General features: G+C 36.6%; 1 protein-coding gene across 1 annotated transcript in view; it reads right to left on the bottom strand.

The window, feature by feature from the left end:
- dscama (Down syndrome cell adhesion molecule a) overlaps positions 1-24880 on the bottom strand; it is a 171134-nt gene that overhangs the window by 55055 nt on the left and 91199 nt on the right. Inside the window, exons 4-6 of the mRNA XM_059352352.1 lie at positions 4990-5136; positions 2782-3060; positions 1671-1946 (exon numbers count right to left, since the gene is read on the bottom strand). Of these exons, the coding sequence (XP_059208335.1) occupies positions 1671-1946; positions 2782-3060; positions 4990-5136 (702 nt within the window). The remainder of the gene's footprint in view (positions 1-1670; positions 1947-2781; positions 3061-4989; positions 5137-24880) is intronic.

The following is a 24880-nucleotide window of genomic DNA, read 5'->3' as shown; positions in this document are numbered from 1 at the left end:
TGTTTCTATTTGTGTTTAAGAAAACGTCCTAACGTTTTCAGAATAGGGGTGGTACCACATTGTTCATTTTACAGGTAAAATTCCTGTTTACTTAAGAAAAAATATGTAAGTAAATAATAAGTAACCAAAGATGTGAAATAATTGTAGTAATGTCAAACAACCCCAAACCTACTTAGGTATGGGTAATATAGTCAGTTATAATCCACAATCCAGTTATGAGTGTTGTCATAAAAGACCCTTTTCTAAATGAGGGTCTATTCAGAAAGCAGACTGATTTGCTTTTTCATTGAAATACATTTATGCGTGTTGTATAAAAAGGAGAATCAGAGTGTAAAGCAGATTAATACAGCTCCTTTCTCTGGCTCAGCAACATCATTGATTATCATTATTCTCCTTACATTGGTGTGGTCATGGGAGGCAGACACTGCAGCAGCCCAGCTTGTGTAACAGTATGCAAGCCTCTTTCAGAAAATCTAATAAAGCTGAGCTCTACAGCAGCACTCAATCCCACATACACAGACGCACCGTTTGGATTCACATGTGCACACACACACACACAACACTTATTATGCTGCTGCACTTATAAAGAACAGGACGATAACCGGGTGATTCTCATGAACATGGTGCAGAAATCCAAGAGCATTGAATACAGATTTTCTTTAACCCTTTATAACATATACAATCTAAGGTCACTGTTTAATATGAATTTAGAATCTTTTTTTTTTTTTTTATTAAGGTATTTTCTTTTTTTTGTTGTTTTTTTCTTGCTCAAGGGTAGCTGGTATGACCAAAATGATTTATTAATTTTTTAACGTTTTTTAATTGACAAGCCAAATGGGTTATTGGTAGGTAAGTGATATGACACTTTTTTCTACACATATTGATTATGTAATTTTTATGCTCAAAAATCATGACGATTTATTTGACCTTTGACCCTAAAAATGTAGTTTCTGCACAGTAAAGTCACTACAATGTTGTTTTAAAAGTGTTTAACAACTCTATTTAAAGATTTGTGTATTTTAGACTTTAGAATATATATTTTCTTTGGCCCTTTATAACATATACAATCTAAAGTCACTGTTTAATATGAATTTATAATGTTTTTAAAATAATTTAAGGTATTTTCTGACATTTTTTGAGACACTGAGAGCAAAATTCATTACCATAACACAAGTTTAAATATAAAAAACGATGAAATGGGGTTTTTTTTTTTCTTGCTCAAGGGTAGCTGTTTTATCAATTTTATTAAAATATACACATATTTTAATGCAAACGATTCTATCATTACCGTAACATTTAACCATTTTTTTCTCATAAATTTTCATTCAGATTTTGTTCTTTATATACATTGTTTAAAACCATTATGTTTGATTACATTCTGTTAAATTATTTATTATTTATTTTTTTAAAGTTTTTTAAATAAATGTATGAATAGTAATGAATTTGAGAATCAAAAATATATTTAAAAATATAGAAAATATTCTTTTAACACAAAACAATGAAGTGTGCCTCATTATGGCTATATTGTTCATTCATATAAAAGTGAAATATATGTAGTTTAATAAAGTATGTCCTTATAATCTTCACAGACAGAACTTAGACTGGCTTCATGAGAATCACCCAACTGCTCCCAACCACACATTCCCAGTAAGATCCCTGTGACCTCTGACCTTCCAGTATGACTTGAACAAAGTCCTGGGCGGACATCTTTCCGTGTCTGGCGAAACACTGATAGGCTCCTCCGTCGCTCTTGGCCATACCAGCCATGACCAGGTTCTCCCTGTTCTGGCCTGTCATGCGGACGCTGTTGCTGGGATAGATGAGCTCTCCGTTGCGGTACCAGGACAACTGGTACTCCTCGGAGCCGGTAACGCTGCAGGACAGAGAAACCTGGCTGCCCACGCTGCCCTTCACCTTCCGGGGGCTCACCACCACCTTCAGGGGCTCTGCAGGGCAGAAATAAGAGTGAAGCAAGGTTATAATACACTGCAAATTATTTGTTTCTTACCAAGACAAAAGGAAGGAAGGGGAAGGGGAGTTGAAGAAGAAAAATAAAAATCAAGCAGCTTCTTTCTTTTCTCTCTTCTGTGACTGCTTATTTCTTGTATTAATAAATAACAGATTGTACATTTCTAATTTTTAAATTAACTTGAGTTGTAGCAGGGTAGGTGTAATAAGCTATGCTTCATCATTTGGACCGAATATTTCTTTCTCTGTTTACTTATTGTTTACTTTTATCAATGTTTTTTTCTGGTTCATTACTTCTTTTCTGGGTCTGGGAGGTCCAGTCTCTGGTTCATCACTATTCCTGCTACAATTGTACCATGAAGACAAAAGAACACTCCAAGCAACTCAGAGAGTTTTCACTTTGATATAAAAGAGGGGTTTTTGCAAATTCTTTTTAAAAAGGCCAAATTATATTGACCATGATTTCATGTGTAAAAGCTAAAAAAGGGTGAAACATCCAAGGGGGATGAATACTTTTGCAAGCCATAATGTATGTATGACAAAAGTTGACAAAGATGAAAACGAAGGACATTTTCACTATAATTTTAGTTAGTTTTGTAACCATAAAACACAGTTTCAGTTAGTTATTGTTTTTTGTTGTTGTTTTTTTTTCAGTTAACGAAAATGTTTTCTCGATTCTGGTTTTCGTTATTTCTAGGGCCGGGACTCGATTAAAAAAAAAAATCTAATTAATTAGAGGCTTTGTAATTAATTAATCGAAATTAATCGCATTTTAATCGCATATAAATACCCAATGACATGAGTGGCACTGACCTTTGACCAGCAGCCTGCCAACCACCTCAGCGTTGCCGTAGCCGTTCCACACTTCACACACATACGTCCCCGTGTCGCTGGACTGGGCCCTCTCTATCAGCAGGCCTGTCACACTCTGTCTGAAGCGAGTGTCGGGCTCCAGCGGCCGGTTGTCCTTCAGCCAGCGATATTTGGGTGCCGGGTGACCGGAGGCCTTGCAGGGCAGCTCCACTCGATGAGACGCCATCACCTCACGACGCTCGAAGCTGTCCAGGATGTGGGGTGCTGAGTTGGTGGGATCTACGTGGTGGAAATAGGCTTAAGTAAGAGGTTTGAGTTATTTTTGTAACTTCTGAACACTTTCCAAACCCAAAATGTGACATTCTCACATAAAACGGGAACATCTGCATGACACAGCTTATGTACACATGCATGTTAAAGTTAAGGATGAACAGCTGAGTGAAAATAATATGAGAGCAGGATAAACAATATGATACATATATATATATATATATGGCAGAACATTTTTACTTGTTTCGAGCATGTATTTGCTTAATCCTAGTAATTTACTTCTCATTTTTTCATGTCAGTTGGTTTTTGCAGTGTGTCAACTGTCACATTAATGCCATAACCGCTGGTTGAAAAAATTAAATTGAATCATTAAAAGCCAAGATATCTTGACTTTTAATCTTAACCCTTAATAGGGCACTCATTGAAATACTTACAAATTCCAAATTTCAACCGTAGAATGTGTAAAAAAAAACGGACCCGGGGGAGGGGGATCATATTTTGAGAAAAAAGTTTACGAGATTAAAGTGGCAAATCTTCGAGAAAAACTGTGCAGATTTATGAGATTTAAAGTGGTGAATCTGCGAGAAAAAAGTTGCTTTTTTCCCCCACTTTTTTCACGTAAATCTGTGACTTTTTTTCTTGTAGATTTGCCACTTTAATCAAGTAAATTTGCAACTTTTATATATATTTAATATATAGAAATATTACCTCCCCCCACTGAAGTTACCAAATATGGTTCTTCGCCTGATAAAGGGTTAAATGTGGCTCCAAATAAACAGATCCTATTTATTATAATGCAACTCAATTTGCAAAATTTGCACATATTTTGTACATTGTACGTGATGTTGTTGTTGTTTTTTTGTTTTTTTTTGTAATTCTCTGCTTTTTTTTACATGGGGGGACTACACCAGGGGACCAGGGGACTACAGATGAAAACTAGCCTTCTGGCTAACTCTGGCTTTTTTAACCATGTGTAATCATGTGTTTTGTGAAATTGCACTGCCCCCTTTTAAATAAACTAATAATGTTGTTTTTTGTCTTGTTTGTTTGTTTTTGTTGTTTTAAGTGTTTTGTTTTTTGTTATAATCAAAGTTTTGTTGGTGTAGGCTACTGAAAATCAATTGTATGTGATGTCAGACCATCTTTTTTTAAATTATTGTTCAAGTAGGGGGCAGACAAATATAAGAAATGTTTTCTTCTTGCTGCTCCGTTCCAATCATGAAGGTGTAGAGTGTGTCTCTGTACACATTTTGTTGTCCACTCTCATGAAAGGAACAAAATAAAAAAAAACAAAAAATAAAAAAAAACATATCAGCTCTTAAATTAAACTCTTATCAGCTATTTTTTTGTTGTCCCCTTTCAAATAAACTAATAATAATAATAGCTTCTTTGTGTGTAGCTTCAACCGAGGTAACCCTGATGACATCATCAGGGATAATCTGTCAGACTTTAGACAGCAACAGAAGACATTATATTATGTTTTCATAGGTTGAGTAGTGAACTGATCCTCATGTATAAAGTCGGTCCCTTCGTGTGGTTTGATGTAAGAGAGGGCATTTTCTGTCCTGCAGCCGTCTCCACAAACTGTGTTGGCGCGGCTCTGATGACCTTTATCACATGTCATCTCCTCTTTAATTCATGTGTTTTTCCTGTCACTCTCCATTCTATTCACATTATCTCGATGGTTTCATACAAGCACAGATTTATTTCCATATGGTCCTCTGTCACTTTGCACTAGTTTTGAACCCCGCCACAGTGAAACTAACAGCTAAATGAAACTAAAAAGAAGAAGCTTTAGTGAATATTATGACATTTAGAGGGATTTTGAGGACATGTGATGTATGCCAAATTTGAAAGCAAACTTTTTTTTAATGTTTCATATCAGTTTGTTTACGTGTGTTGTGTAATTTCTGAGTCACACATTTACACTTGTGTTACCTGAGACAATGAGGCGGGCACTATTGCTCTGTCGGGTCTCTCCTGTGTATCGATGGCGCGTCATACACCTGTAGTTGTACAGCCCGTCTTCCATTTGCACATCCAGGATATACAGGGCTCCCGTGGATGTGATGAGAAACCGTGACACTGGAAAAACAAACAGAGAAATAAAATATATTAAATCACTGCACATTATATCCATCTATAAAGCAAGAAGAGAGATTAAGATTTCGTATGTGGCTTGCTCATGGCACGAAAGTGTGCATCCTCGATTTTGAAGATTTTTGAATTCATTTTTCAAAATATTATTATTTACGTAGGACGTGTTGCAGCATTGCACTGTTTCTGATCGGACGCCTTTTAGGGGAGCTCCGCCCCATTGTGTGATAGGCCTACACCTGGTCAGTAACACAATTCACTCTGGATTTCCACCCTGACTCATCTCATCTGGAAGTCTATTTAGCCTACCTATCTTTAGGAGTTTTAAAGTGCGCTACAAGGTTTGATTTTCCAATAATATTCAAATAGTTTCCAGTGAATATCAATGTTCAATGTGTATGTGCTGGATGGTGTGGTACCTTATGAAAAGTAAGTGTTTTATGGAGTTGCAGACGTTGTTGTAGCGTGATTAGCATGCTAATCGGAGATTTAGCTTTATTCACTTCTTATGTTGCATTACTATGTAATTCAGTGATGACATTCATGTTGCTTAGCGTAATGCCTGTAATCATTTGATATGAGATACTTACATGCAATATAGTATATCAGCTAATTGGGTTCATGTTAATGTACTTTTAGTGCAGCATACTGCGTAATGTGCTATCTCACCATTAGCATGCTAAGCTAAGATTTAAGCCCTTTCTTCTGCATCAGTTTGATCCATTGAAAACAGTAAAAACAAAACTTTATTAACTGACAGCTAAGCATAATACGGACAGAAAGATAGTGTTTCTGTGTTATTTAAGGTTACACTAGCAAGAAGCATTAGCATTACCTACAAAATACATTCTCACACTATACATACGAATACATACTTCCTTCGGGCACTGCACTAGTGTACATTTTTAATCAGCTACAGTACAGGTCTATATGTGGGAATGAAACCAGAGTAACATATTGAATTGACAGCTCCCACAAACATGAGAGCTGATACTGCCTGTGGGCGAATCAGCACCAAATATGTCACCTTTATGTGACCTGTACGTGCCTCTGGCTGATCAGTGTAGTGCTGAATATTGTGTTGAGAAGGTTTCACCAGCAGGCCACAGACGCTCTCATGTGTTTTGAGAATCTACAAGCTACAGACAGCTTTTCCAGACCGCAGGATCCATCATTTGCCCTCGTTTAATTAGTCCCCAATGACTCTCCACTTAGCTTAGCTGTCTGTTGCAAATAGAGTTTCAGAAAAAGAATAATAAAGTGTAGTACTTTTATACAACAAGAATTACCACTACACTCATTCTGGATGAACATATTCACCACCATCACCTTGTTTTGACCCACAACACCACACCATCTAACATCATTTCTAAATAACAGCAAGCATTGTTTCCACATTTTATATTGTGTAAAAAAAAAAGTTTTGATGTCAGCAAAAATTATTAGACCACCCTTGTTTTCTCCTTGGTTTCTTGTTCATTTAATGCCTGGTTCAACTAAAGGTACATTTGTGTGGAAAATATAATGATAACAACAAAAAAATGGCTCATAAGAGTTTAATTTGAGAGCTGATATCTTGACATTTTTCATGGTTTTATTGATAATGATTTTGGTTATTATGAAGAAAACCATGTTAAATGTCTAGATATCAGCTCTTAAATTAAACTCTTATCAGCTATTTTTGTTGTTGTTATTATATTTGTCCAAACAAATGTACCTTTAGTTGTACCAGGCATTAAAATGAACAAGAAGTTGAAGAAAATAAGGGGGGTCTAATATTTTTTCCATGAGTGTATCAACAACATTTACGCTAATTCTGATAGATCCCAATATGCTTTTGATAGGCCCCTCCCCTCCCAATATTATTTGCAAACAATATGTTGGTAAAGTGTCTGAACCACTGTGTGTGTGGCACATGAAAGGAACAATTCACATTATAGCTTTTGTTTTGACTATTCCTATTTTTTTTGTTTTGATTATTAGGGACCGAGCACTGAAATACTTTATTATTATTATTATTATTATTTTTCCGGCAAATAAATAGCCTTTTTGGGGCCTTTATCATATTCAAAAAACTCTCCATTTTTGGCATATACATCTATCTTTCTCATTGGATTTGTTTGTTTTTGAGTTTACTTTGTTGTGTTCCTCGCACACGTTCAAAATAAAAGCTGAGATGAAACTGAAACTGAAACAAACAAAGGATCCGTTGCCTCCAGATTTCATCACAGGAGACAACTAGCATTTTATAACAAATAATATCCTACAGTCAGTCAGTCACACTGTGTGTGTTCATTCTTATGCACTGGAATCACTTACACCTTACACATTCTAAAAGAAAAGACAATACAGAAAATCCAATTTTGAAGTCTCTTAGCAAATATTTGCAAGTCAAGTGAGGAACGCAGCTCTGTGTGGTTGTAGTCACCAAACATCTGCTGCAGCCCATTTAGCTCAGCACAGCTCTGAGGCGCTGTGACAAGGCTGTGTGTTGTGTAGCGGTGTAACACAGCTCGTTATCATGTAGCTCATCGCTCTCTCTCTCTCTTTCTCTCTGGGGGGAAACTCTCTCTCTCTCTCTCTCTCTCTCTCTCTCTCTCTCTCTCTCTCAGTTTCTCTTTCTTTCTCTGCTCCAGCAAAAGTGCAGGCAGCCAGGGATCACAGAGCGCTTTGATAAGGCATGGCTGCGCAGGTCGGCCGTGCTAATATCATGCTAATGTTATGCTAATTTGTGTGAACACATGAAAGTAGAGAGAGGTAGTCAGTGTTTATGAGGAGTGATGTGTGCTGTAGCCGGTGGCTGCCGGGGTATTTCATGTCACCGATGATGGAGAAGCCAATCTGGGACGGGGATCAAATGGGGCCGGCGTACGGCGGGGGATTCTGGCAATATTGGTAGAGATATCATAATGCAGACTTTATGGGGTGTTGAATTACTCTCATTTAGTCCTGTCATGACCGTTTAACACAGATTAAGGCTGCTGGTGCAGGCAGCGTGCACGGTGCACGCTAGAATAATGGAAAGAGGTGTAAAGTGCAGCAAGCTGTGATCATTGTGTTAACGGCGTTATCTGCAACATCTCAACATTAATCGTTAATTACTGCACACAAGGGTCTCACAGTCAACTTGCATGATAAACACACTCCAATCCAATCCAATCCACTTTATTTATATAGCACAATTTTAGCAAACACAAGGTTTAGTAGATTTTGTTTCATAGATAACACAATACAAAGAGATGTAGTAAACAATAGAACAGTAAAATGCAATAAGATAAAAAAAAAGTAAAAAATGGGATAAAAATAAATAAATTAAAATGTAAAATGTACTGCCCGCACAAAATAAAATATGCATGTATACAAATAAAAACAAAAAATCATAAAATCATAAAATCAACACTCTACAAGACTGCCTTAATGCATTCTGGGATTTTTTTTGTGTTCATTTCAATTGATTTAACAAGAGAATGATGATAATTTAGTCAGATTTTTTTAATATAACAAGCAAATTGGTTTAATATAGCAGTATACTTGGAGCTCCAGACAGGAAACTGTGCTGAGCACAATTAAATATCTGATTTCTTGCAATTAATATTGTTATTACACATTACATGTAATATCTCCTAACTGCATATAATCAAAGGAACATTTGCTCAGATTTCAGATTTATGTTTTGAGAGTCGCAAGAGATTCTGATCTGCCACTTTAGAGGAAAAACAGCTTTTCAACACAATTTTCCAGATTTTTTGTAAAATGAGTAAAACAATCTGAGTTTCTTACGTCTCGGCAGTGAGTGGAGTAAATGACAAAATAACATATTTACAGATTAGAGGAATGGTGCAATAGGAAAGGATGAATAAGAGGCCGAAAACAGAGAAAGAGAATGGAGGAAGACAGTGAGGAAGGTGGGGAGGATGCTGTGTGGAAGTGATGACCTAGTTAGAAATGAGAGACCACGGATTTGATATCCTGAAGGGTTTTTTTCAGCTTGTGGTCGAGATATTCTAGTGTGTGACGGACAACTGGTGGTGAAATGAGAGGACAGGAGAGGTAAGATACACCCATGTGTGTGTGTGTGTGTGTGTGATTATAGTCCTTAATCACAGATATGAAGAATAAGAACAATAACACATTTGAATTTAGTTTGTTGCAAATGCAGTTGATTTTCGAGTAAGGAAGCGATTCAGAGAAAGCAGATATATCAAAAGGAAAACAGGCTGTCTCTGCTGTCTTTCCTTTACCCTTTTTTCTATCCTTTTCCTTCTTCTTTCCTCTGAAAGTTGTTTGGCATCAGAAGTTGACAAGGCAGGCTTATGAAGGAGAGGAGCTTTCATTAGAACAGACTGGCTGTCAGCGTGACAAAAGGCCAGGGCTGGGAGAGAGGAGTAGGCCTGTGTTTTAAATGCATGTTAAAACAGACACACACACACACACACACACACACACACACGTGTTTACATGCATGTGTGTGTGCTTGTCTCTTGTCTACCAACGAGTCAAACTGGCTCTGGATTATTAGTGAATTTCTCTCTGAGTAGAACCGGCTTCGTTTAGACGATGACATGTTTGATATGTGGAACAGTTTTCACTATTGTAACTGACTAATGTGCTTTAAAGGAATAGTTTAGTAAAAAGGAGCAGACAGTAAATGTTTTTATGAGTTGCCAAGATTTAGATAAGAAGTCTGAACACTACTTTTAGAGCTAGAACCAGGAGATGGTTAGCTTAGCTTTAGCAATAATACTGGAAGAGGGGAGAAACAGCTAGCCTGGCTAAATAAAATCTGACTACCGACTCTAAAGAGATATAACTTACCAGGTAACCACTGGTAGCCAATGGTAACCAGGTTACCTGGTCGCCTATCTATCTATATAATAATGTAATGTATATATAAAAACCCTCTACTCTTTCATTTCTTCTCTTCGTTAGCATATAGCACTCCTGTAGCGATTATAGTTGGCTCTTATAGTTATGTACTTACTTGATTCCTGTGGTCTGAGGCTAATACCATCAGGTTGAATGCACTTATTATAAGTCGCTTTGGACAAAAGCGTCTGCCAATGACATGTAATAATTTAATTAGTGAGCTTTAGAAGTGGACTATTTTTAACCTTTGCTAACCATTTCATCTGGTTTCAAGGATTGTGACAATACATCTCTCTCTGGATCGACATTTGTAGATTCAGAAACATGAAACCAAAGCAATCAGAGCAATAAAGCGTATAACGTAGAGCAGAGTGACACGTGCACGTTGGGGCGGTGCTTGGCCTGTTTTCAACCCAGAAGAAAATAGGCCCTGGTTACGAACTTTCACAAGTTCCAGCTAAACAGTAGATTAAAATGATTCTGAAAATATTTGAGGCAAGAAATAAGCAATGCAGTAACATAATCTGCTGAGTTTGACAGTTTGATTTGAGTTTTGTGAGTTGCACTAGATGCTAGGCATTATATCAAACTTGCCCCACACAAGATAAATGGTTTTAAGAGGTCTGGTGAAGGCCAGGTCGGCGGAAAATCTGTCTGAATGGGAGAATGACCAGACGCATCTGCTGGAGCAAATACAACACGAGCACTGCAGAATGGAACAGTTTCCAGGCTGGTTCTGGTTTTCACTCTGCCTCGACTGTGCAAATATAGTACACCATCATCAAGAGCTTGAACATAAAATGCGTAAAGCAGGGATGGGCAACTGGAGGCCCGGGGACTTGAAGTGGCCCTCAGTACAACTACATGCATTTAAGCATGAAATCTTAAAAGTGCAGTGCAAAAATGCACAAAATTACTTCTTGCAATTAATGTTAGTCTGCTGTTCTTGCACTAAAAAAAAAAAAAATCACAGTAAGTGGTTATTTTTGATTTGCTTCACACCTTTTGTATTCCTATTTATACTGTTATACATGCATTTGAGCATGAAATATGTTAAGTTACTGCACTGTAAACATATTTAAAATCGCAGTTTCTCATATCTGGTTAAGTGCACGCTCCTATATGTGGCCCTGTGGTAGTGTCCATGAAAAATTGTGGCCCCCTGCAGCATTTAAGTTGCCCATCCCTGCTGTAGAGCTTCTCAGTGCTGTTTGGTGTCTGACAAATACAAAGAAAATAAATGATCATGTGATAATAATGTTTTTCAGATGTTGTGATGAGAACAGAAGGTGGTAGTGGTCGGTGTTCATTTAAAAAGTGTCCAGGGCACATTGAAAATTAATTACATTCTTGATTTGTGGTAAGATTCCATTTCTTTCTATTCAGAACCAGCTCAAGCTCACCACCAACAAAGTGAATTGATTGCCTCACACACACACACACACACACACACACACACAGACAGACACAGGCTTACAGTTGTGTATTGTATTTGCATGTCCTTGTAAGCTGGGGGCCTTTCTGTGTGTGCTCTTACCACTGCAGTTATCTCAGATCCCACTGGCTTGTGTGGCTGTATATTAAAGTCTTTGTGTGCATGAACACACGTGTTTCTATGCGTGTGTTCATGCAAGTGAGTGTGAATGTGTTTATGCAGCATACTGCTGCATGGAGGAATGGTCAATAATAACGATCGAAGGCGCTCCACTACGCTTTTCTCTGCTCCTCTCTGCTCCACCTACTGCATACTAACAGCGCCGGAGAGACAGCCTCCACTGTTCCTGCAGCGCGGGTGTTAACATGCGAAACATACGAGCATGCGTTTGTGTCCACACCTGGATGTATTAGTGTATATTTCTGAAACTATGGCTTCACTTCATCCCAGGTGGCTCGCTGGACCATCAGTCGTCTCCTCTTCCCGTCCTCGGCCCGCCCAGCTGCTTTGGCATCCATGGTGCCACAAACAAAAGTCCCTTTCTGTGGAGCCACACTCAATAGCTTCAATTAATCCCCATATAAGCCACAGTGAGCCTGCAAGTAGACTCTTTGTTCATTCAAATTGGGAGACTTTGCAGTTTTTCCACTGAAACCTAAATTGCTTGTGAGACATAATAGACACAGCGATTAAAGGCTGAATCACGTCCATGTTACGATGCTTTTGTTACACTTTGCACCAAGGACAGTTCACACAGTGGTGTGAGGATATCTAGACATGTTCCAGGGTTTTATTGATAATGATTTTGGTTATTATGAAGAAAACCATGTTAACCCTTTGATGCACAACATATTGACCGGCTTCTATGCACAACATTGGTCAAAAATGACCCACATTCATTTCCCATGTTATTTAATGCTGCTGTGTGTTTCTGTGCTCTATCTTTTTTATATCAACTCATTTTATGATTGAATATTCCAAGTATTCTTTAAATATCTTGTTTTTGATAAAAACTGCCCATTATTTCCATTTTGCCTCTCATACTTTATGAAGAAAAAAAAGTTTTTTGAATTATTATATAGCTAACTACTTGGCTAAGTAGCTTGCTAAGCTAACTACTTAGCCAAGAAGTTAGATAAGTAGTTAGCTTAGCAAGCTACTTAGCTAAATACTTAGCCAAGAAGTTAGCTACTTAGCTAACTACTTAGCCAAGAAGTTAGCTAAGTATCTAGCTTAGCAAGCTACTTAGCTAAATACTTAGCCAAAAAGTTAGCTAAATAGTTAGCGTAACAAGCTACTTAGCTAACTACTTAGCCAAGAAGTTAGCTAAGTAGCTATCTTAGCAAGCTACTTAGCTAAAAAATGGATATGGGTAATTTTTGACCCATGTTGTGCATTAGAAGAGTAGTGACACAAAAAGGGATTTTATAAAAAAATTAATAAAGGAAAACATAAAAATGAGGATGTATGATGATCAAAAACAAACTAATTGAGGAAAACCTGGAATACTGAATGATGAAAATAATTTATTGCAAAGATAAAGAACATAAAAACTCTGTCGGGTCACTTTAGACCCATGTTGTGCATCAACGGGTTAAAACCTGAAAACCAGAAAACCTGCAAAAGCTATTTGTGTTTAATTCAGAAGATGAAAATCATAGAAGAAGATTTGATTTTAAGCACCAAGTTGCTCGGACTACTTTGAAACAAATGTGTGTTTCGGTTGTAGGTGTAAAAATACGGAATTCCCAACTACAGGAGTTAAAAGGTTGTACAGATATTAATATATTTTAAAAAATGTACAAATTGTCAATTTGTACTGGAAACTTAAACTGATTGTTTACGATGAGTTGTTTTTTGGTCTTTTGTTTTTGAGATGTAAACATGTACATGTTTGGGTTTTTGTTTGTTTTTTGTCTTGCTTGTTTGTTTTTGTTGTTGTTATAATCAAAGTTTTGTTGGTGTAGGCTACTGAAAATCAATTGTATGTGATGTCAGAACATCTTTATTTTTATTTTTTATTGTTCAAGTAGGGGGCAGACAAACATAAGAAATATTGGGAGAAAATTGGGAGACTTTGCAGTTTTTCCACTGAAACCTAAATGGCTTGTGAGACATAATAGAAACAGCGATTAAAGGCTGAATCACGTCCATGTTACGATGCTTTTGTTACACTTTGCACCAAGGACAGTTCACAGTGGTGTGAGGAACATGTTGTCCCTGGACACGCAGGTTAACGTGTGACAAGGACTAAGAGAGAAGGATTTCCGATAAGGTTGAACACAATGACACACGTTGACATAGCTGAGCCCTTTGACCCGCCCTCGCTGTGTGACCATCTGCCTCAAAAAAACTGCTGAAAGAGTTACTTCGGTTGCCTGAGTCATTTCAATATTCTATAATTGAGACATGAGTGGAGGAAAGATGAGATCGGAGGAGGGGAGAAGAGAAGAGAGAGAGAGAGAAAATAGAGGATCAAGAAGGAAAGAGCACCTTTGGGATACAACCACTCTCTGTCATCTAAAATGACTTACAAATTAGCCTACAGCTATTCGCTCCCAGTGAAGGGAAAAAGACACAACTTTCATATGCTAATTCAGATCATGGCTAGGCAGAGTAATTATAAAATAAAAATGTCAGCCATGTCTGTCTGACAGGTCTCAACAGGAACCCACTACCTGTCTCATCTCAGTTTCAAATCCAACATGCTGTTGCTAAAGCAACTACTGTAAATAACATGATGTAAACATATAGTGACGATGATAAACAACAGTATATCACTTTAAAGGGGACGTGTTGTGATTATTCCCAGGTTCATGCTTGTTTTTTGTTTTTTTTACCTAAACGTGTTTACATGCTTAAATGCTAAAAACGCATTCATTTCCCTGTGCCATCTGTCTGAATAAACCTGTGTTCACACTTTTTAGGGCATTTCTCCTTTAAGTGTGCCTCCCACACAGGCGGCAACCTCCGGGTCTGAGCAGGGAGGCAAACCAGGAAGTGCCTTAAGCTGCATTCTGCCAAAAATTCCAGAAGGGGGCACTAAGTTTGGCTGAAAAAGCATTTGGGTCCCTTCATTTCAATGCAAACTAAGAAAACTTCTTACTTGATTTAATAGTGTAAATAATGGCCCCATTAAGAACAATATAAAAGATAAAGAGTCATATGATTTGGGGCGGGGCTACCTTTGATTGACAGGTCACTAACAAGGCGAGCCGTCATCAGGAGAGAAGCAGAACAATGCGTATCCACGGCAACGTGTCAATAAAGTAATGTATAACGTTATATAGATATAAAAAAGGACGTTTACCGATTTAGTCTCATAACTTTGACCCTTTCACTGTATTTTCACTTAATGACAGTTTATTTGAACGTTTTGTTCATCAAAAATGTCTTGTTCAGCGTTTGGTTGGACTAACAGACACTCCAAGGAGTCGCTGTTCACTTTTCTGAGGTCAGTAACGTACATTTTGTTTTTGTTTTTTGCTAGCCAAAAAGAACATCCCTGTTAATGCTACAGTTAATGGTAACATGAATCACTCAGGTTGAGGTGTAGTCAGTGATCAGATCCCTCTCGCTCCTCCACAGTCCAAATATGGTCTGCTTCCTGTTTCCGGAAAAAAGATGGCAATGCAAGATGGCGACGAGTGTAGCGCTGAACTCGATGTTTCCAACAGGCCACAAACCAATGGGTGATGTCATGGTGAGTACCTCCATTATTTATATACAGTCTATGGTTTCTACACTCATGCAGTTATGATTATAACGGCATTGTACCAGCACTTCTTTACTACGGTTGTCACAATAGAAAGGGAAAAAATCAACAAAGAGTACAGCACTAAGAGGTTAAAAGCCTGAGAATGTTCGTGCTCAGATACACAGTATCTTGGTCTCATTTACACACATCCAGCTCCTTTTGTTAACTGGTAAATATTGAGAGATGGATTATTTTCTCTTCTGACCTTGGACACCTCAACCTGCACTCCTGTGACTGTGAAGAACTTTGAATGGTCTGACCTATCAACACCAACAGTCTGGACGCCACTTACAGGAAAGCCATGGAGTCAGCTAAACAATGCAGATAAAAATTGCTTCCTCATCACTCTGCTGGCAGTGTCCCCACTGTGCAACTGTCTTGAAGTGTATTAGTGAGTGGAGTGTGGTCCCTGGAGACAGCCAGGGCCCACAGTGTCACCGTAACCTTGGCGACTCAAAGTCATACAGCCTGACAAAAAAAAAAAAAAAGGGAAGATAATGCATGCTGCTCGTACAGTAGCACATTAACAAAAAAACACCTATCTGCATCTAGATTTGAATTTTAAAAAAATGGTGTGGTGGTGAGGGTTTGATGGTATATAAAGTATTGAAAATGTATGTAATTGTACATATTATATACATTTACTTATCTGCAGTATTCAAATTCAAGAGGTTTTCTACATTTACTTGCATTTGCAACAGAGTAGGGCTGGGCGATATGGACCAAAAGTCATATCCCGATATATTTAGGCTGAATATCGATATACGATATATATATCCTGATATTTTTATCGCAAAGTGAGAGCAAATGTTCAAGTCAAAGCCAAATATGACATTTCACAAGTATTGAAACTGTTTATTTAAGTGAACATAAATACTGTATAACAACAGGAGTAACATTTTTTTTTTTTTTTTTTAAATCAAAGCTCCATAAAGTGTACATTTAAATAAAAAAATATCTTAAATAAAAATAACCAATGAAATAAAATAGGCCAATCTTTTTCTGAAATAAATATATTTATATAAGAATAGAATAACGAACATTACAAAATAACTAAATATGACAAACCCCAGTAAGGCCAGCATATATATATATATATATATATACTTTTATATACTTAAAAGTACTTAAAACAGCAGTTTCAATCCAGATTCAGAGGCGTTCAATTCAATGAAAATAGAAAATTACAAAAAGTACACAAAAATAATTCTCTATGTATATATATATATATATATATATATATATACATATATATATATATATTATATATATATATATATATATACATATATATATACATATATATATATATATATATATTTAAAAAATTCTTAATAGGGTTTGTCATATTTAGTTATTTTGTAATGTTCGTTATTCTTTTCTCATATAAATATATTTATTTCAGAAAAAGACTGGCCTATTTTATATATATAAATGGAACTACATCCATATATGCGATATGGTCTAATTAATAAATAATTCCATATCACACTTAAAAATGATCTCGCTATATTTTTACATCGATATATCGCCCAGCCCTATACTGCAGTATTCAAATTCAAGAGGGAGGTTTTCTACACATACTTGTGTTGGTTTCAAGTGTTTATTACAACAGAACAATTGTTCAAACAAAAAAAAAAAACCCTTTTCATTCCTTTAAGGGTCATTGTAACTGACTATAATACTAACTATTGTGTAATACTATATACAATACCATGTGTACATCTCATATTGTCAGGTAGCCTAGAGGTGGTGAATCAATAGAAAAACAGACTGTGTGTTGGATGATTTGGTAGAGGAGCTTATGTTCTTCACATAAAATATGTTTCCTTTGAAAATGTTTCCTACTACCAAGGTCTTTTCATTTGAACACAACAAGCTAAATGTGTGGTTGTGATGTTTAGAAATAGAAAAACATGTATGTTTTGTAAGGATTCTTTTGTTATAAAGGCATACTAAATGTTCAAAGCAACAATTTAGGTTATACAAAGATTATTTCTGTTGTTGTGATCACACAAAAGAACAAATACATAAAAAAAAAAAAAAAACATATCTGGCTGATGATTACTGTTTGTTTGTTTTTATTATTTTGTTGATGTAACAAATACAAATTAGCCAAATGAATTGTGGAAAAACATTTTTTTTAATTATCTAAAACTGCAGCCATGAAGCCACCATATGTGATGCCACATTGTTTCCCACTATGAAAGTGTCACACAGTGACTGGCGCCAGGATTGCCGGTGTAGTCTGTGAGTAATAATGAGTGTATGATGAGCCCAGGAGGGCCGCTGTTGTAATTAGGCCTGGTCAGAGTTATTGGCAGAGTGACTCCAGTTTGATCAGGCTGGGATAAGCATCTCTATGGAGAGGGGGATCCCACCAATTTAGAGCCCCTCTAATAAAAATCATTTGTCATTCTTACGGGAGGCACACTGACAGCTGCTGCGGTTGGCATGGCAACACACAGGCCACCATTCGCTTACCAAGCAATATTCCCAGTACTGTAAATGGTGGAGAGGTGGAAACACACACACACACACACACACACAGACACACACAGACACACACAGACACACACAGACACACACACACACACACACACACACACACACACACTGTCCAGTCAATTGTTTTTCAAGGCTCAGACACATGCACTTTAAATATATATAAAGACATTTTTGAGATAAATCTTTGTCTACTTGCTTCTCTCCTTAAAAATATTGAATGTATTTGATTTTAGTTATCAATTCACACATGGATTAAAGTAAAAAAATATATCTTCTGACTGAATTTTTTTTTCCACGCTACAGCCTTAAATGCTCAACCAAAACTGTTTTACAGGAGGAGGATTTTAAACAGCTCTTCTATTGCATCTATTGCATTTTTTTTTTATCTTTTCAATTATTTTTTTTTGTCTTTACTCTCTAAAATGATCAAGCATCTACTTAACTTTTCATTACATGTTTTTATGTTCTTATTATTTCAAGTGGGCCTTTTATATATAAGAAAAAATAAATTAAAAAATACATCAACAAACAGCCTCAGGGTTAAATAACAATGGGTGCAAATCTCTATAGTGCTTTGTCTTATTAAAAAAAAAAAACAACAAACAGAACAAGCATCAAACAAACAACACCACAATTAAATCACAATTTCAACCTCAAGTGTCACTTTACAAAAAGGCTCATTTTTGCTTTTTGGCAACAAAACCATATGCCTGAAGCTTGGTTACGGCGAAGGCACGTTTGAGTGGTAGTACTGCAGTAGTATTACATTTTATTATGTGTAACACATAATGAAATGTAACAAAATGTGTATCATAGCCCTTTTTACAAACTGCCCTACTTATTCATTCATATACAGTATGTTTAAAGTCTGCATTCAGTCATGCAGATTTTTCATTTTACATTTCTTATTTCTACCTACACATCTATAGAAAAAGAGATTCCTCCTGTTGTTTTTACTGATGGTTCTTCCCTTTTTTCCTTCTTAATGGGATTTTTCTGAATCTTTCCTTGTCCATAAATGCCATAAATCTCTCTCTTCCTTCCACAAAGACTCTGCAGTACATTGGGCCCCCATAAGTACACAAAAACAGGAATACAGAAACACACACACACAAACCAAGCACCTGCCCTAATTTGTCATCACACCTGGACTACAAACCTGAAGCAGCCTATCTGGGTCTAGAGTCTATCTGCTGGCTACAGAGTGGAGTCAGAGAAGAAGGCTGAGATTTTTATTACCGCTGCTAATCAGTGGCAGCATCCCTCTGCTCATTAACTAGACACACGCTAGCCCGAGGCTAACGGCCTCATATGTCAACCACAGATAAAGATGTCATCTTCTGCTTGACTGAATAAACCGCTATTAAAACTAGATGCAAATAGACATTGAACGATATTCAAATCAGGAGGCAACAGGGAAGCTTAAACCCTGAGGCGCTTGGCCTCAACGTTGCCCCACATTCCTCTGTCGTGTTAAAAAGGAGGAGCGATGCTAGATACTGTCTGTCTGCAGAGTGATGTTCTACAAGACATCCCACATCACCATGAAACAATACAAGGAGGAGATGAATCAAAAAATCACTAATGATACGTGATATATTCGGATAGCAACTAGGGATGGGCGTTTGGAAGGAGAGATGTTCCGATACCAGTTTTTCCCTTCAGATATCGGCTGATACCGAGAACTGATCCGAACTTCCTACCCCCTTTCGAGCTTGCAGAAAGTGTCTGTTTTTTTTTCAATTTTTTTTGCTTTTTTGTTTTGTTTTTTATTTATTCATCTATTAATATTTAAACTTGTTTTTTTTTATTGCCTGCATGTTCAAAATAAAGACAATCAATCAATCAATCAATCAATATCTGTATGTTATAAAATAACATCATGCTACACCTGCATGACTGTGATATGATAATCATTGTGGTTAGGCCTGGCTCAGGTTAAACCCTTTGTAAAACATGAATAAACACAGCAAATTCAAGCCATTTATTTTTACTTTTTTTTAACCCTTTATCGGGCGAAGAACTATATTTGGTAACTTCAGCGGATATCCAAAATGGGGTCCCCATGTCTCTCTGTTTGGTCGTAGAACCACATGGATTTTTCTCCCAGCTAAAATTGGGTTTTTATTTTCGAAATAAGTTGTGTTTTCTTTTAATGTAAAAAAAAACGTCTCGTCACTGCAACATTTTTTATCTGTGTTGGATTACGGAGATCTTTTGTACATGAATGCTGCTGCTCAATGTCTTAGAATGATTGATAGTGTTTATCAGCTTCTTTGAGGTTCATTACTAACTGTAAGATGTCCACTCACCATTGTGAATTATACTCTCGGGTAGGATTACATTACATTACATGTAATTTAGCAGACGCTTTTGTCCAAAGCGACTTACAATAAGTGCATTCAACCTGAAGGTACTAGACATAGACCACAGGAATCAAGTAAGTGGCCTGCTCTGGCCACTCCAAGGGCTAGTCATTGGTATACTTTCATTTATAAGGCAATATTGGGACTGCTGCCTTCGTACATTTGCACCTTAATTACTGTGAGAAATGCAGGATCTTATTCTCTTCGTTCACAAGATCAATTGTTGCTTTCTGTCCCTTCTGCTCATACGGAGTTGGTTCAAAGGGCATTTGTTTACTCTGCACCTTATGCTGGAATATGCTACAGAAAGACTGGAAACTAACTGACTTAGTTTCTTTGAGCACTTTTAAATCAAAACTGAGAGTTATTGAGGCCAATTCCACAACAAGCACTTGTTTCTCATAACGCGTTTAAGTCTGTGTCTTATGTAAATATGTAACTGTATTTAGTGTTTGCTGCCTCTTGGCCAGGGCTCCCTTAACCCATTGAAGCCTGGAAAGCGGATAGGTCGTTTTGTAGTATTTGTATAAGCTCTCAAATACTTTTTGAATTTCATTTCTATCTGCTACAGAGGCTGAAAAATCTATTATTTAGTAGAAGAGTTGACACTTTTTTTTCCAGAATTTCCAGAAAATTAGAGGCTTATTTTAAAATGTCCCAGTGGTTTTTCAGGCCTCAATGGGTTAAAGAAAAAGAGGTTCTTAATCTCAATGGGATATTCCCTGGTTAAATAAAGGTTAAATAAAAAAAATAAAATATCACGATCACTAATCGCGATCATATAATCGCCCAGACTTACTTTGGGCCCAACCAACGCTCAAGTGAAATCACTACAGGCAATTCATCAGATTTCACACAGGTCCCACTAGAGACACAACAGGTCCATGTTCCCACTATGTAGAAGTACTCCCACACCTGTAAGTTCCACTTTAAAGTCATTGTCAGCAGCTTTGTCCATTACGAACCACTGCTCCATGTTCACTGTGAGCACAACTGCCTGTGTAGACGGAGCAACGAAACTCTATCTCATCAAACATCAACAGAATCAAACAATGGGCAGAGTAAGAATGGGTTTTATTTGTACAGGACTTATTTGGCAGACACTGACATACTATGACAGGATGTCTCTATTCTCCGGCAGACTGTTTCCAGGCAGCTGCGTGAGCACTTTTTCCTACCAGACAAATGTTTGTCTGCTGAAGTCAAAACTAAGGAGGGAAATCTCCACCACAATAGCTTTCAAATCTGAGCCTGTGTGTTTCTAACAGCGGTGTGTGTGTGTGTGTGTTTATTGCTGCATGTGCGGCGTAATTAGCCAGTAACTGGAGTCAAGCTATTAAACCCCTGATGGTTGTGTGTTTACAATGCTATCATTGGCCTCTCTCTGGCCATCACTAAATGAAGCAGTGTTGAGCCTCAGCTGTATAATCATGAATATTCATCTCTCTGTCTGTGAGAAGCTCTGTGTGTGTGTGTGTGTGTGTGTGTGTGTGTACTGGCAGGCATTAAGGAAGCTATTACTATCTACTCAATCACAATCCGTCACTTTGTCTGCATGATAAGTCAAGCTGACAACAATCGGACTTATCGCCAAGCTCCAACAAAACAACCTTTGGTAACACTTTACAATAAGCATCATTTATAAATGGTAAACAGATAGTTTATTAATGTTTAATCGTCATTTATAAACCATATATAGGCCATTTATAATGGTGAATTCATCATTTGTTAATGTTTAACTAACTAAATCATCTATAAATGACAAATAGATGGTATATTAATGTAAGTTTATAGTTACTTTATCTTTAACAAACCAATAAATTATAGTCAATAGTTTATTAATAGTTTTAGTTGCACTCATTTTAACATTTTGAACACCATATTAAGTATGTTAACCCTTTATAGGGCACTCCTGGAAATTGAAAATATCAACCCTGAAGTGATATTGGACGATATTGCAAGACTTTTTGCAAAATGTTTCATTTTTATATTGCAAATCGAGGTCAATTGAGTCATTGTTATGATTATATTTATTATAGTCTCTTTCCCACAGCAACCCTAAATAGACAATAACACATCATCTGCATCCATCATCACTTTATCTATTACCTCTAAACTATTTATTATCTTTTTAGACTACTTATTACATATGCGTAATGTCTGAATGTTTTTTTTAAAGCACCTTATATATGAGAAGCACACGTAAATTTAGATGTATACTATTTTAATACAATGACAATAAAGGAACGCTTGAATCTTGTGTGATTTACTGATTGGCTCAAGTTACCAAATATGGTTCTTTGCCTGATAAAGGGTTAATGATTTTGGTAACACTTTATAATAAGGTCCTTAATAACCATTAATTAACAAGTAATAAGGCATTGTTCTCGCTTTAGATCCGGTAGTTGCAAAAAGCATAGTTAACTTATAGTTAACTTATAATAGATGAGCAATAAAGTATATTTTAATATCAATAAGCAAACAAAATAAGATGAATAAAGGCATGGCAAAGACATAATGGGTGGGTCATGGGTGTTTGTAATGCCATTATTAACACTTATATAAGCTTATAAACACACAATAATGTTAATAAGCATCTTGTAAGGACTTACAAGGGCCTTATTACTTGTTAATTAATGGTTATTACAAGGACCTTAATATAAAGTGTTACCATGATTTTTAAATGATTCATATACCTTTAAGAAATTGTTTGAAAACATTTAAAGATTAAATATGTATATAGCACTTTGTTTAAGTTGGTTAATAACTGGTTCATAAACCATCTATAAACATCACTCAGATGGTTATTGTAAAGTGTTACCCAACCTTTGTTTTGGGAGTGAAAGCAGAGCAGATCCTGTATTCAGTCCTGCAGCTTTTAGCTTCAAAGAGCCTCGTAGCAGCAGGTCAGGAGGATCTTAGTGGGTCCCATGCAATCCTTTCTCACTATTTTGTTTGTTTGCACACACACTTCATGCTTCCCCTTTCACCTGCGCTTGATCAAAGCTCAGGATGGAAGAAGAAAGGAGAAGCCACCTGGAACACAAAGTATCAACTGCAACCAACTTGGACACACATGCAGGAATTGTTTGTGTTTGAAGCTGTTTTCAATGCAGGTTTCATGCATTTGTACACATCTCAGTGCGCTAAATGGTGATAACCTGAGTGTCAAAGTGTTTTTTATTACTTTATTGCAGGTTATGAGATTACAAATATTAGCAGCTTCATCATATATTCAACTCATCCTGCCACATTTATGCATTTTTTACAAGAGGCAGTGCCAAAAGAATAAATAAATAAGTAAATAAATATTCATGTTTAATTGTTTGCTTATTCAATTAATTATTTCATTGAGGAAAAGAAAGAGAGGAAAAGAGAGAAACAAATGTATATATAAACAGTTCTAGTTTTCCACTCCATTTATTTCCATTACCCATTTACTCCAGTTTCTTTTAAATTCTTCTTCTGTGTTTCTCAACTTATAGGTGATTCTTTCTGTGTTTATGAGAATATATTTGTATGTACATGTTGTTTAGATATGCATACGTGTGCAATGCGTGTATGTGTATGTAAGTGTGTGTGTATGTATACATGTATAATTTTGTGCAAATCTACCTGGTGTGAATGGGTGTGTGTATGAAGGTTTGGGTTCTGCTCTGCATTATTTATGTATGTTATTGTTTACTTTTTTTTGTTTGAATTTTATTGTAAAACTTGAAAACTAATAAAAATATTGTTAAAAAAAAGGTGATTCTTTCCATTTCCTTAATCTCATCTACTGTTATTTTCCATTTGTTGATGCATGGTGAATTAACGTCCAACATGTGCTTGATTAAAAAGCTCAGGATGGAAGAAGAAAGGAAAAGCTTTAACCCTCTGGGGTCTGAGCATATTTTCCCTTTATATACCACATAATATTTACTATCCTCATGTTTGGTATTTGGTATTTTCTCAGCACAACTTCAACATGATCTGACAATTATTTTTTCACTGATGAAAGCTCAGGATGGAAGAAGAAAGGAAAAGCCACCTGGGGAACACAAAGTATCAACTGCAACCAACTTGGACACACATTCATGCAGGAATTGTTTGTGTTTGAAGCTGTTTTCAATGCAGGTTTCATGCATTTGTACACATCTCAGTGCGCTAAACGGTGATAAAAGTGTAAAAGTGTTTTTTATTACTTATGAGATTACAAATATTAGCAGCTTCATCACATATTCAATTCATCCTGCCACATTTATGCATTTTTTACAAGAGGCAGTGCCAAAAGAATAAATATTCATGTTTAATTGTTTGATTATTCAATTATATTTTTCATTGAGGAAAAGACTCAGTACTCCAGTTTCTTTTAAATTCTTCTTCTCTGTTTCTCAACTTATAGGTGATTCTTTCCATTTCCTTAATCTCATCTACTGTTATTTTCCATTTGTTGATGTATGGTGAATTAACATGTGCTTGATGAAAGCTCAGGATGGAAGAAGAAAGGAAAAGCCACCTGGGGAACACAAAGTATCAACTGCAACCAACTTGGACACACATGCAGGAATTGTTTGTGTTTGAAGCTGTTTTCAATGCAGGTTTCATGCATTTGTACACATCTCAGTGTGGTTGTTAATTACGTTGCCTAAGTGTGAACAAGACAACCCTTCAAACCTTCGCTAAACGGTGATAACCTGAGTGTAAAAGCGTTGCTCCCGTAGTGCCATTCCCTCGAGACTTCACGGCACCACATTCCCGCTTATGGAAAAGGACTTAAATACAGTGCTCATTGGTGTTTCATGGTAATTTGCGGTGGCA

The sequence above is a fragment of the Centropristis striata genome, chromosome 15 (assembly GCF_030273125.1).
Source record: "Centropristis striata isolate RG_2023a ecotype Rhode Island chromosome 15, C.striata_1.0, whole genome shotgun sequence".
Classification (NCBI taxonomy): domain Eukaryota; kingdom Metazoa; phylum Chordata; class Actinopteri; order Perciformes; family Serranidae; genus Centropristis; species Centropristis striata.
The sequence above is the reverse complement of the archived record's forward strand: the minus strand, read 5'-3'. Positions and strand labels throughout refer to the sequence as shown.